A 21,340-nucleotide genomic window follows, 5' to 3' on the forward strand; every position below is an offset into this window, starting at 1 on the left:
ATAGCAGATATTATTCAGTCAGTCTCTAGTATCTAGAGATTTTGGTGTAACTTTAGAGAGTTTCTTCAGCTGACTAACCACAGGTAATTTCTAGCCATTTGTAGATTTCCCTGGAGTTTTTTGGATAAGAATCATTTACCATTGATAGTCCCTGGAGGGTCTGCTTGAGCAAAAGCAGCTTTGTCGGTATTAGCTGTAGGCATATGTTAGTTTTTTAAACAATTACTGCTGGGTTTTTAATGCTTTACAAGGAAATCTTTATATCATCCATTTTTTTATGTTATTATCTCTATAAAGTTGCTCTGAACTTATCTTTCAATGACTTGATTTTTCCAGGCCCCAAATTCTCACCAGTCCGTCTCCTTCAAAATCCATTCCAATTCCACAGCCTTTCCGACCAGCAGATGAAGATCATCGAAATCAATTTGGACAACGAGACCGGTCCTCATCAGCTCCAAATGTGCATATAAACACAATAGAACCTGTCAATATTGATGTAAGTAATCCAGCATTGTTAGAACTAAAAAAAATCAAGTGTATTTCTTTATTTTTGTGCTAAAATGCTTATAATATAGATCAGAAATGCACGTCAGTTATTATTAGTGGTAGACTTTTCTTCAATTACTGATCAGAAAAGCCTTGTCATCTTCTCTGATGGTATTAAATACTTAACTGGTGCCAAATTATGGAGTTGTTCTGATTTTTTTCCTTATGACATTGTTTCTGCAGAAGTCTTATCTTCATTTGTTTAACAGATAATCCCTTGGCCATTTTATGGTAAAGAAAATAGAAATACAACTACAGATTTTCTATTTAGATCAATTTGAAATCTTTATCTAAATTTCTAAAAGTACAACTTTGAGTTAAATAACCCTTAAGAACTAATCATTACTTTATGTACAAGACATGCAAAACTACCTTTTACCTTCCTTATTTTTTTGACTGTAACATTGTATTCCATCTCTCTATATATCATGAATTTTTGCATATTCTTTTTTTGTAAAGTTTCTCCCTAAGTTCTAATCATTCATTTTTAAAAATGTATCTTCTCTTGTGTAATCATCATATACTGTAATCCCATATCTTCAATTATTTTAGCCACCCTCTAGCTGGTCACTCTTGATGTTTTTACTTTTCCGGTTTATCTTGCGCACTGTAACTTAATTATATACCTTAGTGATGCTTCTTCAATTAGATCTTCTTGGCAGCAGAAACCATTCCTAATATTAGTTCACTTGGCACCTGTCTTAGAACTAAGTACATAATTGGTCATCAAAAAATACTTGTTTCAGTAAAAGGGTTAGAAGATGAAACAGGAAATTTTCCATATTATAGACCAGGGATCAACAAACATCTTCTTAAAGGGCCAGATAGTAAATATTTTAGGCTTATGGGTCATATGATCTCTAATGACAACTGTTGAACTTTGTCATTGTAGTGTGAAAGCATCCAGATATAATACATTATAAACAAATGGGTGTGGCTTTATTTCCATAAAATTTTATTTACAGAATAATCCAGTAATTGAGTAACAGAAGAGAATAAGGTGCTCTTGCTACCTGAGCTGTGGTGGGCTGGGGATCCCGATCTTAGAATTAGGTGTCACTTCTCCCAGAATTTGTGCTTTCATATAAAGAATATAGGTTATCCTTGGGGCGCCTGGGTGGCTCAGTTGTTAAGCTTCTGCCTTCGGCTCACGGGTCCTGGGTCCTGAGATCGAGCCCTGCATCAGGCTCCCTGCTCCGCAGGAAGCCTGCTTCTCCCTCTCCCACTCTCCCTGCTTGTGTTCCCTCTCTCACTGTGTCTCTCTCTGTCAAATAAATAAAATCTTTTAAAAAAAAAAGAATATAGGTTATCCTTAATCTCTGTAATAAGCAACAAAACAGAAAACCCACCAAGCTTGTTTGCCTTGGGGAAAGTAATTATATTTAAAAAGGAAGTTAAAAATAAATAAACAAATAATAAAAATAAAAAAGAAGTTAAAACTGTTTCCCCAAGTAAACAGGGTACTAGAATTAGTGAGGTGGTTACTTGTATGTTAGAAGATAGGAATTGTTCTTATTTTACAGGCATTCCTTATGTGAGTCCTCAGAGTTATAAGGTTGAGTAGAGAAGCAAAAATTGTCCTAACAGGAAAATATTCACTTATTAACAGACTACTTTAATATTAGTACCCACACAAACATTCCTCCCCATCTAATACCAGTTTGCATTCCAATCCCCTTACATCATTATCCAACATTTCAATGAAAACATAATGCAAATTGATTGCAAATCTGGCAAAAAAAAAAAAAGGAAAGATTTTAAGGCTTTTATGAAGACCGTGAAAAAGGACTTTGGAGAACTACTGAAATTACAAAAAGCCATTGAGAAATAAGGAATACAGTAGAATTAAATTAGTCCAGTTAATAATAGAAAAGAAACATAAAGATGACAATATAATAGGTTCTTCAAATGAAAATAATTTAAGTATCAAAGGATTGATAGAGGCCCTTCAGGGAATTGATGAAGCCCTCTAAAATTTTTATAAAGATTTATTTATTTATTTATTTATTTTAGAGAAAGAGAGAGAGCATGAGCAGGTGAAGGGGCAGAGGCAGAGGGAGAGAACCCTCAAGCAGATTGCCCCGCTGAGCGCAGAGCCCAACATAGGGAGGGCTCCATCTCAGGACCCTGTGATCATAACCTGAGCCAAAACCAAGAGTCAGCTGTTTGAGTCACCCAGATGCCCCTACAATTTTTATAAAAATGATTATGCCTGTGATATAAAAGATGAATATGAAATTGAGGATTTCAGTTTGTTCTATCAAAACTTCTGTATTGACCAAAAAAAAAAAACTTGATTTCTATGTTCTAAGAATTAGCATATTGAAATTATATCTTAAAATTTATTGGGGCACCTGCGTGGCTCAGTCAGTTTGGTGGCCAACTCTTGATTTCAGCTCAGGTCATGATCTCACTGTCCTGGGATCAAGCCCTACATCGCATCAGGCTCAGCGTGGAGTCTGCTTCAGGATTCTCTCTCTCCCTCTTCCCTTCCCCCCACCCCCCCTCTCAAATAAATAAATAAATCTTAAAAAAACAAAATTTATGGGGCACCTGGGTGGCTCAGTCGTTAAGCGTCTGCCTTTGGTTCAGGTCATGATCCCAGGTCCTGGGATCGAGCCCTGCATCGGGCTCCCTGCTCAGCGGGAAGCCTGCTTCTCCCTCTCCCACTCCCCCTGCTTGTGTTTCCTCTCTCGCTGTGTCTCTGTCAAATAAATAAATAAAATCTTGAAAAAAAATTTTTGTTAAATGTAAAAGAAAAACTTTATTATAAATTTTAATTTCATTTTTCAAGATAAATTTCTAAATTCTGGACTTTGTTCCCACTTTTTACTTTGAAATTTTTTCTCTATTTTTATTGGATTCATTTTAAGTGGCCTTTTACTAATATCAATTTTCCTCAACTAATAAGGTCTTCCTTTATCTAGCTAGACCTGAATACAAAGGAAGAAAAAAGTGGGAGAGGGAAATATGGGAATAATGAGATTGTGAAATAAGAAATCAAATCTTGTAAGTTAGGTCTATTCGCATTATGTTCAAAATTGTAGCCATTTTTCAATACTAACATCCTTTTAGACTATTTCCCTCTAGACTTTTTTACACCTCTATCATCATCTGTTTCCTTGTTCCACAACTTTCATTGACTTCGCACTGATTTTAAGATAATATATAAATTCTTTAGCATTTTCATTCAATTTCAGTCATTTCATTCAGCTCCAGTCATTATTTATCATTTATTATTCTAGCAAACAAGGTTGTTTTGACTTGTTTTTGACATACTTGGCAATATTGGCTCTGGGATAGGCACTATGACAGAACTGGGAATTAAGGATGAATTAGAACACGGCCTTTGACCTCAAAGAGGTCAGAGTCTAATGGATGAATCAGACATATAAATAAATAGACATTAAAAATATATAGTGGTAGTTTATAGAAGAGAGTAATAAACTCTACATTGTTGTATATAGGAATATTTAACAGAGAAAGGATAACATTTAATCCACATTGTAAAAGATGAATGCGTAGGAGTTGATTTAAGGACACTCAGTGGGGGTTTTAAGAAGAAAGGACATTTGTTAAGGAAATAGTATGTGCAAAAGTATGGAAGTACCTTTGCATGGGATGTAATTAATAGTTGATATTGTAGGAGTTTAGGACTCGGGAGAAGGGTAGGGAATGGTAGAAGACAAAACTAGGTAGGTAGAGTGCATACTGAAAGGCATTTTGTCTTACTTTAAGGTCTCTGTAGGAGTTGGTAGTAGAGAGTTTGAAAAATTTTGAGTGGGAGAGAAAGTGCTCAGCTCTATATTCTGGAAGAATCTTGAATTCATGAGAGATTTGTAGGCAAGACTGTTAGGAATGATATTGAAAATGCCTACTGTTTATGAATGCTTACTCTATGGCAAGTACTGTACGAAGAGCTTTACATAAATTTTCTCACTCTGTCCCCATAAACACTCTTGGGTTAAGTACTATTTTTATTCTTATTTTACTGTTGAGAAAATTAGATTTGGGGAGGTTAAGAAACTTCCCAAGATCTCATCACTGATAAATGATTGAAATGGGGTATAAAACCTGCTTTTTCCTGCTTATGCTTAACCACTCTTCTGTGAAGTAGTAGAAGAAAGGGTTGAAAGAGATGAGAGGTAGAAGATAATGCCCACATTTCTCTGGCTTGGGTGAATAGACAGTATTCATTCCATTCATTAGGATAGGAAATACCAAAGGAAGGACAGGACTTGTAGAAATGAAAATGGTAACTATTATTTTGAACATTTTGACATTAAGATGTCTGAGGGACTTTACTGGTTTAGAAGTCCAGTAGCAGGGGCGCCTGGGTGGCTCAGTCGTTAAGCATCTACCTTCGGCTCAGGTCATGATCCCAGGGTCGTGGGATCGAGCCCCGCATCGGGCTCCCTGCTCAGCGGGAAGCCTGCTTCTCCCTCCCCCACTCCCCCTGCTGTGTTCCCTCTCTCACTGTCTCTCTCTCTGTCAAATAAATAAAACCTTAAAAAAAAACCAAAAAAACCAGTAGCAGTTAAATATAAGGACCTTGAGTAGAGATACAGATTTTGGAGTAATTAGCATATTTGTCAGTTAAAACCATGAGTGTAAATGTATTACTCAAAGAGTATATGTAGAATATAGGGTAGAATGTAGGGTAGAATATGCAGCCCCATTGAATATTATTAACATTTGAGGTCCAGGCAGAGACTGTCGTTTTGCGTCTCTTTTGTGGACTGCTCTTCCTAACTTCAGATAAGTAAGAGAAAGTAGTGTTGCAGAAGCCAAAGGGACTTCAAGAATGCTGAAGTAGTTGATGTCAGTTGCCAATGAGACTCAAATGTGATAAGGACTGAAAATGACTATTAGACTATGTCATTTTGTCATTTTGACTTCATTGAGAACTGTTTTAGAGGGTTGGTGGAGGAGAGCAAGGCAGGTGAAGATGTGAGTTAAGTGTGAGTTTTGAGAAGCTTGGCTGTAAAGGAACAGGGGCTATAGATTAAAGCAGGGTTGAGGGACAGTTGTTTTTAATGTGAGAGTCTTACGCATATTTGTAACTTGAGGGAAAGAAGCAAGTGAAGAGAGAGGTTGAAAATAACAAAATAGGGAATAATTGATACAGTAAAGTTCCTTTAATGTGGAAACAAAGTTCCTCAGAGGCTATGAGGAATTAAAGATGGACATAGCTAGAGCTCTGCAGCTCTTTACAGGCTGTATGATCTTGGGCAAATGACTTAACCTTGAAGCTAGAAGTGTCTGCCTCTTACAGTGGGTTGAAAATTCTTATTGTGCCTTGCACATAGTAAGAATTCAGAAATTATAGCTAACATTACTGTGCAAATATTCGTAAATATAGGGGCAGAACAGAATGTTCTCTGATGGCTTCTGTTTTCTCTATCATGCTAAAGGGAAAAAATAATAAGTAAGAAAGGAACTACAGGACATGAGAAAGAGTTTGAAATAGCCAGTATTGGAATAATAGAACATTCTCTTTAACCTAGAACAAATAAAAAGGTTGTTAAGGAGCTTTAAGAACAGATTGAAAAGTAGAAGTTTATGGTGCAGTAAGAGTGGAAAAAGGCAAAATTGGCTGATCCCTGGTGATGGGGAGTCACAAGGCTGGTGCAGCAAAAAGGAAAGGGATGTGGCCTTTCTGCCTTGTCTTGTTCTTTCTGTCCAGCAGGTCCTCTGCTTCCAGCGCCCCTACATTTCTCTCTATCCCTCAGACCCCAACTCATAGCTCATCTCTTGAAATACTTCACCAGTGATCAGGTCTTATAAGTTACTTATTCTTTGAACTTGTGTAGCACTAAGAATCTTTTCACCTGGGGCACCTGGGTGGGTCAGTCGGTTAAGCGTCTGCCTTGGGCTCAGGTCATGATCCCAGGGTCCTGTGATCTAGCCCTGTGTCGGGCTCCCCACTCTGCGGGAAGCCTGCTTCTCCCTCTCCCTCTGCCTACCACTCCCCCCTGCTTGTGCTCTCTCTCTGTCAAATAAATAAATAAAATCTTAAAAAAAAAAAAAAAAAAAAAAGAATCTTTTCACCCATACTGTTTATTTGGAGGTTAACTAAGCATCTTTGGCACCTCTTTTGTTTTCTTAAGCTATTATTCTTATATTATTTAATTTCCATGTTTGTATGTCTTTCTTCCACTTAGATTACAAGCTCTCAAGAACACAAAAAGTTAGTGACACCACCAGGATTTTATATTTATTGGTAGCCACACAACCCCTAATACCTAGCACCTTGTTTGCCAGATATATAAGTATTTGTTGGTTATTCTGTAGAAGATGTTGAAGGCTTTATATAATACATTGAACATGATAGAAATGCATCTGTGGAATTTACTCTAGGTCTTAACCTATAAACAAAAAGCTGCCTGTTTGCAAAGAGCCTTCGAGCCTGTTTAGAGACATTTGGGGCCATTCAATCCCTCATATTTAAGTTAAACTGGGTAAAAAACAAAGTTCTACCTATGAAGGTCCAAATTGCATTGCATTGCCAGTAGACTTGTCCCTCCCCACCCCCAGTATTATCTGTTGTAAAAAGCTATGTTTTAATCATAAGGACAGATTTTAACAAAACCCTTGTTTGAGCCATTTTGATTTTTTCCCTTCTCATGTTTCCTTATACATCTGTATTTTTTATAATTGTAATCAATGTACATTTAATTTTATTTTTTATCATTATAAACATGTTTCACAATATAAGCTTCATAATTATTTCAGTAGCTGCATAATACTTATTAAATTGATGCACCATAATTTACTCAACCCAAATGTTAGTATGTCTATAATAGGGAAATAATTATTTCTGATTTTTTTAGTATGATGGATAATGCTGCACTGGACATCCTTGTGCATATCATTTTTTCTTCTGAATTATTTCCTTAGGAAAAATTCCCAGAAGTGGAATTACAGGATCAAAGGGTATGAACATTTTATGGCTCTTAACATGTGCCGGTAGAATTTTTTTTTAAGAAGTGACACAGCCATTGGTTTTGAATGGCCTGAAATGGATTTCAGCATTTGATCAGGACTAATAATCCCTTCAGTATAGGGTTAGGTTGGAAGTGCTTCCAGATGTTTATTTTATCATGTTGACCAGCTAATTTCATATTCTTTCTGTTTTGTGAAGTCATTATTAAGATAGGTATTATTTTGAATTTACCTTTGTGTTAATGGTTAGTGAAAAGTTGAGTGTTGTTATTACTTTCTTACCATATGCTTTGAATAAATATCCATTACTGTTTATTTGTAGGACTTGATTAGAGACCAAGGGTTTCGTAGTGACGGAGGTAAGTAGTGATTTCCATTAAAAAAACAAAAAAACAAACTCAGAGAAAAATGCAATTGCTTTGCTGCTTGTCTCCTTTATATTTGCTTCTTTCATTAAACACAGACACAGAGGAAAATGTGTAGAGAAAGCCCCAAATATTTTTTGCTTTTCTTTATTATTTATCATTTATATCTAATAAAATTTTAACTGATTTATAAGATGAGTAGAGAAAAAGAGAGAACATAAAAGGGAGTCTTAAATGTACTATCCACAATTTTAAAATTATCAAAGAGAGAGCCTTAACTATTTTACCCACTTTACTGATTTCTAACCATCTCCAAAACTCAAGACGCTAAATTTCCTTTGGGAGCCTCCACTAATACCACTAATTGTTAACAATTGAGCTTAGAATCAGTTAAAACTTGATTTTCCTAAATCATTCTTAGGAAGAATCCCTTAGATTGCCTGTCACAACTTCTCAGTTTGTTAGAATTGTCAGCCTCTTCTCTTCAGCTTTCTAGAAGGATTTGGAATGCGCATTGTATAGAATAGACCCTAATAGAAATCATATTGTCCTCTTATTAGTCCAGTGAATAAAGTAAGTAAATGAGAAATTGAGTTGAGATTTCTTATAGAATTTTCATCAGATATTCACTCTAGCACTCTGTGAAAATTGGGGACATAAAACATTGCTTAAGAAAGTACTTTTAAAGTAAGATTTTACCCCTATATAATGTTTTCCCAAAAATGGTATTTGAAACTATCTTGAAGATTTCTTCCAGGTGGCCCTCCATGCTTGCTTTTTCAGCTGTCTTCTGTCTAATAAGGAAGACCTGCAGAACCTGTTTATCTTGTTGAGAGTCAGTCTCTTCACTGTGACCTGCTTTATCTTCAAAATATCTAAGCCCAGACTTAAAGATATTTTATATTGAATAAACATTGTATAAACCATCTTTTGTTATGTTTCTGTATACCTGTGAACCTGCCACAATGATAACCCTGCCTTATATACTGGATTTAGTGTTCACTTTAGCCTGTAGTTTAAAAAGTTGTGGTTTTTTTCCATTTGTTATTCCGTGAACCCGCCAATTAATGTTGCTGCCAGTTTGACTTTCATATGTCTTAATAACAGTGGCTTTTGATAATTTTGCCCAGTACATCCAGCATTTAAATGTTGCCATCATGTTAGCATCACAGAGTTGACTTAGTCATAAAAACTGCCTGCCTAGTACCAAAAATCAAATGGCATTTCTTGTCCTATGAGTCACTTTATAAAAAGTCATTGGGATTTTATGAAAACAAGCAGAATTTTTTAGACATCCAGAATTATTTTAGCTTCAGCTCATTTATTCCCATGACTTCTTTCATTTCTTCTGTGTGTCTGTCTTCCTGTGTTTGCCTGCCCCTCTCTTTCTCTTCTAACAGCCCCTTTGAACCAGCTGATGCGCTGTCTTCGGAAATGCCAATCCCGGACTCCCAGTCCCCTCCTACATTCTGTCCCCAGTGAAATAGTGTTTGATTTTGAGCCTGGCCCAGTGTTCAGAGGTAGTTGGGCTCTTCTTTCTTGTTTTCACCCAAAGCAAACTAAATATAAACTACAGATTCTGTTTGTGCCTCACCCTCACAGCGTGTGTTTGTAAGTGTGAGAGTTTTCAGTACTAAATTTCTGCTTGGCCTGGCTGGAATGCTCTGAATGTGCTTCTCACACATACTCACTACCACAAGCTTTCTGTATGCTATCTGTTGTAAATTTTTTAAAAGCAAGAAAATTCTGAGCTGAGATGTCCATCTTGTTTTTTGTTATATTACTTACTTTTTGGCCTTGATAACTTCTTAAACTCAGTGGGTGGCAATAAATAATGTATGTTGGGGCGGGAGTGTCCTTCAGTCTGAATTACTTTTATTTTAATCTATTTAATCAGTAGCCTTTATGACTATTAATATTTGTTATCAATTTGTGTGGTTTTTAAAAAAGTAAAAATGGAAATCCCAGTTATGAGATTTTGCTAGACTTTTGGCTTTATTTTTCTGTAATAGCAGGGTTCTTTTTTAAAATGTAGGACATGTACATCTTATATCAAAGGTAGGGAGCATTAAAAAAGGTCTGTAATATATTTGGGATATTTTAGCATACTTTAGAAAATTTGAGGGTTGACACTCTCACTTATGCCCTAATATGAGGGGGAAAGCTAACAGTATAATTTCACTCTTCCATTTCATCTTGCCTTTAATTAGTAGTTAAACTGATTTTCAAAGATTTAAGTCAAAATTCAGACAAGTATCTTGCTATAGATATTTTTAAAGAATTACATTTACTGGCTTTTGCTAGTGTCTGTTATTTATTCTGAATATAGTGGTGGTGTTTCAGATTTTTGCTCTCTCAGCCCAGCTGTTTCTCATAAAATCCATAGAATGGGCTAGAAGTCCTACAGTGCTGAGTAGTGTGACTGAAATAAGTAGTACAGTGCCATCCTCAGTAGATCAGGATTATGAGGCCTGAGCAAGCAGTTAAGGCTTTAGGATGTTGAAAGTTATCAATGGAAATGGATTATGCTCTAGTTAAAGACATTGCAGATGCCATTTTCTCTTAGAAAATTGCATGTTAGATTATGGAAATTCTACATGATGACATGTGTGATGCAGTGATGATAAAATTCTATAGTTTTAACATTGAAATATAGTCATTGGTATCCTTATTCTTTGAAAGGTAGTGACACCTGCCTATCCCCAAATAATAATCTTCTTTAAAAAAAAAAAAAAGATTCTCTGGAGATCTTTTTGTTCTGTATATGCAAATATTATTGGACATCTCAGTTCTACTTAGCTATACAGGCCCTACTAAGAGTCATTGGCCCGAACCCCTCTAAACCAGGTAGATGAACTTGGGATTTTTGCTTAGTCAGCATTTGGAAAAGGATGTGGCCCTGCCAACTGAGTCTCCTTACAGTGTACCCATGGGGCTCACTTGGTTGATAGGATATTTCCATTTGTAGTAAATTGGCCAAGAGGCCATAGCACTTACTTTGCTCTGACTCTGTATGGGTAGCGATTTTTCAGAAAATCTTGAGAAACCTGCTTGGCTTTGTTTACATTAACTTTGTTATACAGGTAACAAATAATCTTTGTTTAGTAGAATAGGAACCCAGGAACCAATGAACTGACCAATATTTCTAACTATTTAAGAGTTAAATAGTATAGGATTTTTAAAGTTTTAGTGGCTAAATGATAGAGCCAGATATTCTTAACATTAAGGCCATTATTATAATATGTTTCCTTTTGGGAGTTTCCATGTGTTTTTATATTGATTGGCTGTTGAGGTAACATAAAATAGTTACAAGGGTGTTTTTAAATTGATTTTACTTCTTTTTATCGAAGAAACAAAAACTTGAGAGTATTGTTTCAGTATTGATCTCTTACTTTAGAAGGATTATTTTTCTTCTGCACTCTGTACCAATAAACAGAGTTTGTATCTGTAATCAGATGTTTTAAAAGTCATTAAATTGGCCAGAAAACTAAAAGAAATTATAGTGCAAATCACCAAATGAGACTTTTTCTTGGCCTGTCATTTCCAAAAGGTGTATATTTAAAGATACGCTGCATTTTTAAAAGAAGTCTAAATCTCTCCCCACCCTCTGCCCCCAATAAATTAATATACTTGATCCTCCTTTAATAGATATATTTTTCATTTCACTAACTTAGGATCAACCACAGGTTTGTCTGCCACCCCCCCTGCTTCATTGCCTGGCTCACTCACTAATGTAAAAGCATTACAGAAATCTCCAGGACCTCAGCGGGAAAGGAAATCATCTTCATCCTCAGAAGATAGGAATCGAATGGTGAGAATATATGATATCTTTTTTCCTCTAAGTTCTTTTGTTTTACAAGTCATAGCTAAATGTAATGTCACCTTTTAGATGGTGTGATATATCGTGGTGCATGATACGTCAGTATGTGACACAGAATTCCCTTAATGAAATAAATATAAGAGCTGATAGTTTTTTGCTTAAAGCATTCCCACACACTGATTTTTGCTCTCTTTTTTGTTTGCTTTGGCATGACTTTTGCACAAATTTTACCAAGAAAACCCTTGGTAGACGGGATTCAAGTGATGATTGGGAGATTCCTGATGGGCAGATCACAGTGGGACAGAGAATTGGATCTGGGTCATTTGGGACAGTCTACAAGGGAAAGTGGCATGGTATGTATGTAATACAGTGACACACAAATTAAAACAGGACATGTTTAACAACTTCTATAGAAAAATGTCAAAGGGAATATTTACTGTTTGCATCGTTAAGCTATTTTGATCAGATTCAAGAGCCCACCAAAGGGTTTCTAACAAAAATTATGGGAAATAAAAACTGGATTCATAGCAACCAGGACTCTTACCATTAGAGTAATAATTTTTAAAGATAATTCTCTAGGAGAGCGTATATACCCCGAGATTTTTTTTTTCTTTTAGAAGTCTTTTTGCTGATTTTCTTTGTATTATAAACCACAAGTAAACATTGAAAGTGTACTTACCAAAGGAGGAAATAGCCAATAAACATATTAAAATGTTTAGCCTCATTAGTTATCAAAGAATTGCAAAATCAAAACCTAGAAATCATTATTTGCTTCTCAAGTGGACAGATTTTTTTTTTAATTGACCATGTTGATAACTGTGATTGTAACACTGCTTGTAGAAAAATAAATTGTTACAAATTTTCTGGAGGGCACTTTGTCAATATGTATGTTGAGCTAACAATTCCATTTGTAGAACTACAACTAATTGGACAGAAACAAACAGATGTGTGTGCAAGTATATTCATTAGAGACTTAATGGAAACTGGAAATAAACTTACCTGTTCATTAATAGAGGACAGGATAAATTGATAATCTCCATATATGATTCTATAGACATGAAAGAGTGTGATAGATCTGTATTTGTTGATACAGAAAGCTGTCCGTGGTATATTGAATTTTACAAAGCAGCATGTGTAATACTTCATATTATGATACTACCTAGAAATAAATATATAACAAAATTAAAAATGACCATCAGTATTTTAGTATATATCTTTTTAGGTTATCTTTTCATATGTATTCATAAATATTCACATTGCATACATATAAAAGCCTAATAGGATGTTTATCAGTATGTTAACAATGATCATTTCTGAGTGACAGATTATAAGTGATTTTAATTTTATGTTCTCAAAATGTTTTTTACTATATTACTTTGATAATCAGGAAAAATCAATAATTACATCAAAGTATAATATATCTGCAAAAAAGTGCAATTATTATTGTGTGTGGTTGTAGGTCATTCTCTGTGTAGTATTCATTGTGTGACTATACCATGATTTCTTTTTCGATCTCTACTGTATGATGAGCATTTGAATCGTTTCCAGTTTGGGGCTATTATGAATGCTGCTGCTGTGAATATTCTTAGTACATGTTTGGTGAACATATGTTCCATTTTGCTGGGTATATACCTAAGAAAGAATTGTGGGACCTCTGGCTATACATAGGTTCAGTTTTAGTAGATGCTACCAGAAGTCTTTCAAGTTGTTGTACCACACTGTGTAAGAGTTCTACCTGTTTCACATGAAATTGTGTTTTTTTAAATTACAATTTAAATAATTTTCCTAAGCAAAAGAAGGTGATCTGTGGATTTGAAAAACATGTTAAGTACTCTGATAAGGAAATTTTGCAGTTTTCTCTTTCAGCCAAGCTTCGGCCTGTCATTGGTAGTTTCAACATTCAGTTAATAAAAGCATCTAGTTTAATATTGTTAAATAACCAGGAAAATACTATGGGTACTTCATTGGTTAAACTAAATTTCCAGGGGAAAAACAACATTGGCTATTTTTTTGGATTGGTATTTTGAAATACTAATATAGGAGTATCATTGTTCACTTAGTTTTTATCCTTAGAACATTTATATGCACTTTAATAATGATATGGATTTAAGGTCATGGTAATTAGTGAAAATACCCAACAGTTTTTTTTATATTTTTTAAGTTTAAAAAATTGGAATGACATTTGGAATAATAATTCTTTTTTAGGTGATGTGGCAGTGAAAATGTTGAATGTGACAGCACCCACACCTCAGCAGTTACAGGCCTTCAAAAATGAAGTAGGAGTACTCAGGTGAGCATGTGTGAATTACTGTTTTCCAGAGAAGTTATCTTCATCTTCTGTTTTCCAGGGACAGCTGCTGGTGGCTTTACAGTTTTACTAAAAGTGGATAAAATGGAGCTTGTCTGAGTATATTTTGTCTTTAACTATATTCTTCAAGTGGTGTACAATATTATGTGGTATAACTGATGGAAAAATTAATCCTAGAGTGAATTAATAGAAATACAGTATTCTGATCATGGGAAATCGTATCACCACTTAGCAAAATAATACTCTCAAAATTCTAAACTTACCAGAACACATTTAAAGATTGTATCAAGCCCTGGAACTTGAGGAACATTAACAAACTAGAGTATATCCAGGCAAGGACAACTTAGACAAGGAGTATTCTGGTACTATAACTTTTAGGGGAAAAACAGTCAACAGAACTGAGGATATTTGGGTCCATTGAAGGCCATTATGTTCAAGAGGGTACAAACTTACTCTGTTTTATTCCAGAGAACAGAACAGGAAAGCCAGTGGTGGAAGTTGTAGGGAAATGATTTTTTCTCAACCTCAAAGAACTTTGTAAGACTAGAACCACTTAAGAAACAAAAAAAAAGGGAGTGGGGGAAATAAGCTACAATCTCAGTGATGAACTTCACATAATTGAAGGTAATTAAGCAACCTCCAGTTGCCCATCTGTGAGGTATATTAAAATTTAAGACCTTTCTGAAAGGGGTAGGATATTAGACTAGACAGTTCCTACGGTCATTTCTAAATTTATCCTTCCGTTGTCTTTTTTTTTAAGATTTATTTATTTTAGAGAGAGCGTGTGCACACGTGAGTGGGAGGAAGGGCAGAGGGAAAGAATCTCAGGCAGACTCCCGCTGAGCGAGGAGCCCACTGAGCATAGAGCAGGAGGCGGAGCTCCCTCTCACCACCCTGAGATCATGACCTGAGCCAAAACCAACAGTCGAATGCTTAACCGACTGAGCTACCCAGGCGCCCCTCCACTGTCTTTTTTAAAATACTTTTTTCTAACAATATCTGATAATTAGTCTGCTTTGGCCCACTTGTTAAAGATTTGCTGAAGTTTATCAAACTTTACTACTTACTTACATTTTTCCTTTTATAGGAAAACTCGACATGTGAATATCCTACTCTTCATGGGCTATTCAACAAAGCCCCAACTAGCTATTGTTACCCAGTGGTGTGAGGGCTCCAGCTTATATCACCATCTCCACATCATCGAGACCAAATTCGAGATGATCAAGCTTATAGATATTGCACGGCAGACTGCGCAGGGCATGGAGTAAGTTCCATTCTGTTAAATCTCTTGTAAAATATTTTTGAAGACCACTGATGGTATTTTAAAGGTTTTAGCTAATACTCTTTTGGGTTGCTTTTTAAATTACTGTCTAGTAACAAATGGACACTTTTAACTAATGGCTAACAATATGATACTAAGAAATAAAATAGTATCTCTCTAGTACAGTCTTCAAAAACGTGTATCAAGTATTTGATAGCAAATACCTGACTGCAAATTTATGTTTAGCATGCAGTCATTTGTCAGTGAAGGTTCAGAAAACAAAACAGGCCAAAAAAAAAACAAAACAAAAAAACCCCTACTGAGAAGTCATTAACAGTTACTGAAGTGTACAAAATGATTGTTAAGTTATCCTTTCAAATTATTTTCTCCATGTACCCATATTTATTATTACAGAATGGTCATCTGTGTGAAATAAAGTTAAATGAAAATCTGCATTTTGATCCTTTTTGAGGATTTCAAGCTGAGTTGTTCATATCCATTGAATTTTGCTATGTAATTTAAAAGATCAAATGTTATTTGAATACAATTTATCATCAGTCAAAATAGGGAACCAACTGGGAGGATAAATTTTGCATGCAACTCTTAAGTACAAATGAAGAGATAAATCAAAAGATAAAACTTAATAAATTTTGAAAGCACTTAGATGAAAAATTTTAAATGAGTAAAATACAAGTTTGAAAGCTCTGTGGGTAGTTTAAAAATATGTATGTGTCTTAAATTTACATTTTATAGTATACAAATGGCTTTCACATGCATAGGTCATTATGTGATTTAATCTTTATAATGCTTTTATAAAGTACATATTTTTATTTGCTTTTACAGATAAGGAAACTAAGGCTTTTAAATGACTGTCTAAGGCTGCACATTTAATAAGCAGCAGCAAAGGTGTTTAACTCAGAATCTGACTCCCAAGCCATTATACTTTCCCCATATTCACTATGCTTTTACATTTTAAAATTAGAATAAAAGGATAAAAGTGTATCTATGTACTGACATATAGAGCTCTCTGACTCAAGATCACTTAGAGCAAGTAAGCATAGGACCAGGACTCAAAATCAGATCTGGCTCTTACATCTTCCCATTGAACTATCACCCTCTCTGTCTCCAAACCGGGCAATATATCTGTAATTTAGAGTGTTTACAAGCCTGTGTTCAGCCAAAATGCTTATTGCAGCAAATGATTACCTATTCAGTAACAGTCCCACTTATCCACTAGACTCAAAACAATCTCAGCCTTTCATATAAGGTAGAATCTGAATCTGTTCAAATCTGAAAGGTATATTAAACTCTTGTAGAGAGTAAACCATGGCAAAAATAGTAAACATTGATAGAAAAAAAAACTTATTCTGCTCCCATCCCACCAGTCTCTTCGTTGTTTCTTCAGCAAGCCAAGCCTGCTCCCTCTTTATAGCTTTTGTACTTGCTATTTTTCTCTTTGGGATACTTAGTCCACAGATATCCATAGAGCTTCTCTCTTATGTCTCTATTCAAATGTCACCTTTTAAAAGAAGACTTCTCGGGGCGCCTGGGTGGCTCAGTTGGTTACATGTCTGCCTTCGGCTCAGGTCATGATCCCGGGGTCCTGGGATCAAGTCCTGCATCGGGCTCCCTGTGCTCAGCGAGGAGTCTGTTTTTCCCTCTGCTCCTACCCCTGCTCGTGCTCTCTCTATCAAATAATTAAATAAAATCTTATAAAATAAAAAAAGAAATATCAAGGAAAGGGAAAACAGTCAAAGAGTAATAAAAGAATAACAAAGGGGAAAGGCTTTTGCTATAAACAGAGGCAACAAAGAACAGTATTAGAAATTGTGATGGGGTAGTGAAGTGCCAGTATTGATAAAGACAAGAAGTAACCATAGAGAGAACATTATCAAAATGGAGTAGTTCTGTAGTCTGGGGAATAGTGAAGAGGCAATACGTTCCCATTGCTTTACAGTCTGAGTTCTGTAAGCATAACCTTGACATCTGTGTACTCTGAAATACTTGGCTTACATTTTTAGGTAACTAACTATATAACGAGTGTACCTGGTTATGAATGCAGATCATCCTATCAGTTTATCCTAGATTTAATAACTAAAAAAGTATTAGTCATAAATTTTAAGCCTTCTAGCAAGAGTTGTTTTATTACCAGCTTTAACCAAAGAAGATACAGTTCCTATTTTTCCTTTCTGTTCTTTTTTTTTCCTTTTTCCTTTCTGCTCTTAATAAGACAATAACACGCAACTGGTTTAATATACTGACACATCTTTAGTTTCCAAAGGCTTTGGCAGATGTGGGTTTTCAGTTAAGGTGACAGATTTTTGCTGTCTCTTGAAACTCCACTAAAACTATAATCAAGGAATTTTTTTAAGCATGAACATATAAGGATGGAGACAACAGAGAGGAAGAAAACAAAAACAACATTTTGAAAGCCAGAAAGTAAATGGAGAAGTGGTAATGGACTTAATACACCTAAAAAAGCTAAATCCCTAGTTGGCAATGGGGAAATGAAAACCAGCCTGATTTATACCACGGATTCCTGAAAAGTCTCAGGAATCGGCAGTGCCAGGTATCTTCAGAAGAGGGAAGGCACATAAGTGAGAAAGCATATCTGATCATCTTCTCTGAATCCTGTCTCCTGCCCAGTGACTGCCTCATCCCTTCCCTGGCAGTAGACTTTTATTCTCTGGAGAGAGGAAAACCAGTTATGTCTGGACTGGGGACGTGGACATAGATATTTTACCAGAAACAGGGGGACTGAGTGACTGCTTCCTGAAGGATGAATGGAGTTTCCCAGCACTCTCTTTTCAGTGATTACCAGAATGCTGGCAGTCAAACCTTCCCCTTCAGGCAGGAGATTGGAGAGTCTTCTCTGAAGAAACTTACCAGCCAAGGGGGAAAAACCCCGAGGTAGCGACATCAGAGATTCCACCAGATCACTGTGCAGGAAAGTTCAAGAACAAGAAGCCCTCTGTACACTCCAACCTTTCAGACAGTTTGTTGCACCTTCACTTAGTCTGGGTAAGACATTATCTCTGGATCATCGAACATCAAGTGTTAAAGTTTCGGATGCCAGTGACAGAGACCAAAACAAATGGGAGTTTAAAAGGCAACTAGCAGGGCGCTTGGGTGACTCAGTTGGTTTTAAGTGTCTGCCTTCAGCTCAGGGTCCTGGGATAGAGCCCCACATCGGGCTCCCTGCTCAGTGGGGAGTCTGCTTCTCTCTCTCCTCTCTCTGTCCCTCTGCTCCCCACTTCTCATGCTCTCTCTCTCTCAAATAAATATATAAAATCTTCAAAAAATAAATAAAAAGGCAACTAGGAATAAACAGACACAATACAAGGAGCAGAGATGTCCCTCTCCCCCAAAACCCTATTGGTTTCCTCAGAGATGAAAGAAGAGTTTTTATTCATAAAGCAAGAACAGATGGTTTATAAGGAACATTCGGATAATAACAATAGCAACAATGTTAAAATGTTGATACTGTAGTCCACTGCAAATTATATGCTTTGCAGTTATTTAAACTTTTAAATGTCTGATCTCTCCTTCCCTGTCCTCCACCATCATTTCACAAAGGACAGAGCAGGGGCGCCTGGGTGGCTCAGTCGGTTAAGCATCTACCTTCAGCTCAGGTCATGATCCCAGGGTCCTGGTATCGAGCCCTGCATTGGGCTCCCTGCTCAGCGGGGAGCACTTCTCCCTCCACCCCTCCCTCCTGCTTGTAGCTCTCTCTCTCACTGTCTCTCAGATAAATAAATAAAATATTTAAAACAAAACAAAGGACAGAGCAAGCTAGATGTAGCTAACTGATAAGTCCATAGACTATTTAAATAGTTGCCTAATAATGTACTTTTTTGCAAAGCCCTCATTCAAAATAGTCTGCCCCCTGAATGTTTTCCAGATGTTGTTGATCTTTTCTGACTCCTTTCTAAAATGTATTTTGAAGTCAGAGGGTATAAGCAGAATAAGAGCATACTAACTCATTGTATGAGGTGCTGGGGTTACAGTCATTCATAGTTTAAAACCTTCAGTAATTAAGAAAGTCGAATCAGTGGGAGTTTTAAATGTGTCGCTTTTATTGGATTACAGAATATAAGCAGATGGGTGACATTTTTTCTTTGTGGTTTTTTCTTCTTTTCTCAGTGAAGGATCATTTCTGATTCCTAGATTTCCCTGTAGAGAGCAGAGCTGTTCTCAGGGTATGATAATGAGAGTCCCACTCTTTAGGAATCAGGGTCAGTATAGTATGTTTATCATCTTCTCACCTGACAGTCATTGTTTCAGCCCAAAGACCAAGGTATTTTAAGAATATTGTTACTAAAAAAAACTTTCAGGAATGGTCAATTTGTCATGCCATTTTTTTGCAGGACTTTTAATTTTATTATAATATTTATGGTATAATTTTTAATTTAGCTCTGTCAGAAAATTTACTAAATGTTAAATCAAGACAAAGTTGTGGTCTGTTGTTATACACACAAAAGTGTTATATTCTGAAGAAAGATAATAAATTATTTGGGGATAAATCCTCACTATTTTTTTAAATAATGAAGAGTATGCCTTCCTTACTTAAATATAAACTTAATTGAAAGAAAGATAGAAGGATAGATTAAAGCTGAAAAGATGGTGAATGTGTATTAATGATTGAAAACAATTCCAGTTGATTAGGGAATAATATATAGTAAACATGATTTTCCAGTGGATAAGAAAACCGAAAAGAGGATACTGATAATCAGAAAAATACAAACTAAAACAAGGAAGTGATATTTTTACCCACTGGCATTGGCAAAATGCTTAAATTCTGACAAAACCACGTGTTGGTGAAGATTGGGGGAATTGCTTCCTGGCACACACCTGAGGCAGCAGCCATACTGGGGCGTATCAGAAGTATTTGTTAAATAGAAAATCCCTGACCTACCCCCAAGAAACACCAGCTTTTGTTTTAAAAAGATGTGTATAGGAAGAGATGTATCACAGGAAAATATGTAATGGTGAAAAATTGGAAACACAAATGTCCATTAGAGGACTTGGATAAATAAAATACTGCAGAAAAGTATTACATACGTGTATCAGTATCAGCTTTAAAATAGAGTGTCAAGTGCGAAAAGCTAAAGCATGAGACCACTTAAAATTTCAAAAACAAAACATTTTATATATATATAAAATTTTTTTAGGAGTGGTACATATATGTATGCAAAAGTATTAAAATAAGGATTAGGAGACACATACCAAATTGGGTAGTAGTTGTCTGCAAGAATGACAGAAGGGGTCAGGATGGGGACAGCTATCAAGAAGAGAAGGGCTTTAACTTTACCAAAACATTCTGATTGTTTCTATCTTTTAATTAAAAAAAGACTCCACAGGGGCGTCTGGGTGGCTTAGTCCTTAAGCGTCTGCCTTCAGCTCAGGTCATGGTCCCAGGGTCCTGGGATCGAGCCCCGCATCAGGCTACCTGCTCGGCAGGAAGCCTGCTTCTCCCTCTCCCACTCCCCCTGCTTGTGTTCCCTCTCTCGCTGTGTCTCTCTCTGTCAAATAAATAAAATCTTTAAAAAAAAAAAAAAAAGACTCCACAGGTGTGTTTTACTTTCCTAAGTTTTTTATAAGTATAAACTTTGAAAAAAGGCCAATGTGTAAAAATTTTAACAGGATTATGGTGAGAAATATGAGTGATTGGTACAGTTTTTCTTAATTTCAAAATAAGTTATTATAGGGATACAGAGTCACTGTAGAACACTCAGAAAATACTGTCTTTACTGGTCAATAAGTATGTTGTGACCCCACCTCTGCTACATACTAGTAACTTACTCTCTCCCTCTGTTTTTTATACCAGCTGTGTTCTGTGATTTTTTATATATGTGGTAATGAATTTAGCAGGTACTTAACTATGTGCCAGACATTATTCTGTGTACTTTATGTATACTACCTCATGTAATCCTCAGCAGCCCTGTGAGGTACATCCTATTATTATCTCCATTTACTTATGAAGAAACTAGGGTTTAGAAAGATCATGTAACAGTTTGGCTGCAGGATATACTCTTTTACACCTTGCTGCTTCTCCATTTTAGTCAATCCTTTCAACGCCTCAAGTGGGCCTTTAA

General features: G+C 35.9%; 1 protein-coding gene across 3 annotated transcripts in view; it reads left to right on the plus strand.

The window, feature by feature from the left end:
* BRAF (B-Raf proto-oncogene, serine/threonine kinase) overlaps positions 1-21,340 on the plus strand; it is a 166,284-nt gene that overhangs the window by 114,204 nt on the left and 30,740 nt on the right. Inside the window, exons 8-14 of one of the 3 annotated variants that reach the window (XM_032401448.1) lie at positions 337-496; positions 7,447-7,482; positions 7,814-7,850; positions 11,531-11,667; positions 11,912-12,029; positions 13,882-13,966; positions 15,072-15,248. In XM_032401448.1, the coding sequence (XP_032257339.1) occupies positions 337-496; positions 7,447-7,482; positions 7,814-7,850; positions 11,531-11,667; positions 11,912-12,029; positions 13,882-13,966; positions 15,072-15,248 (750 nt within the window). Of the gene's footprint in view, positions 1-336; positions 497-7,446; positions 7,483-7,813; positions 7,851-9,256; positions 9,377-11,530; positions 11,668-11,911; positions 12,030-13,881; positions 13,967-15,071; positions 15,249-21,340 lie in introns of all 3 variants that reach the window. The other 2 variants (XM_032401450.1, XM_032401449.1) reach the window with 2 other exon arrangements.

This window comes from Phoca vitulina, unplaced genomic scaffold (assembly GCF_004348235.1).
Source record: "Phoca vitulina isolate PV1807 unplaced genomic scaffold, GSC_HSeal_1.0 scaffold4, whole genome shotgun sequence".
Classification (NCBI taxonomy): Eukaryota; Metazoa; Chordata; class Mammalia; order Carnivora; family Phocidae; genus Phoca; species Phoca vitulina.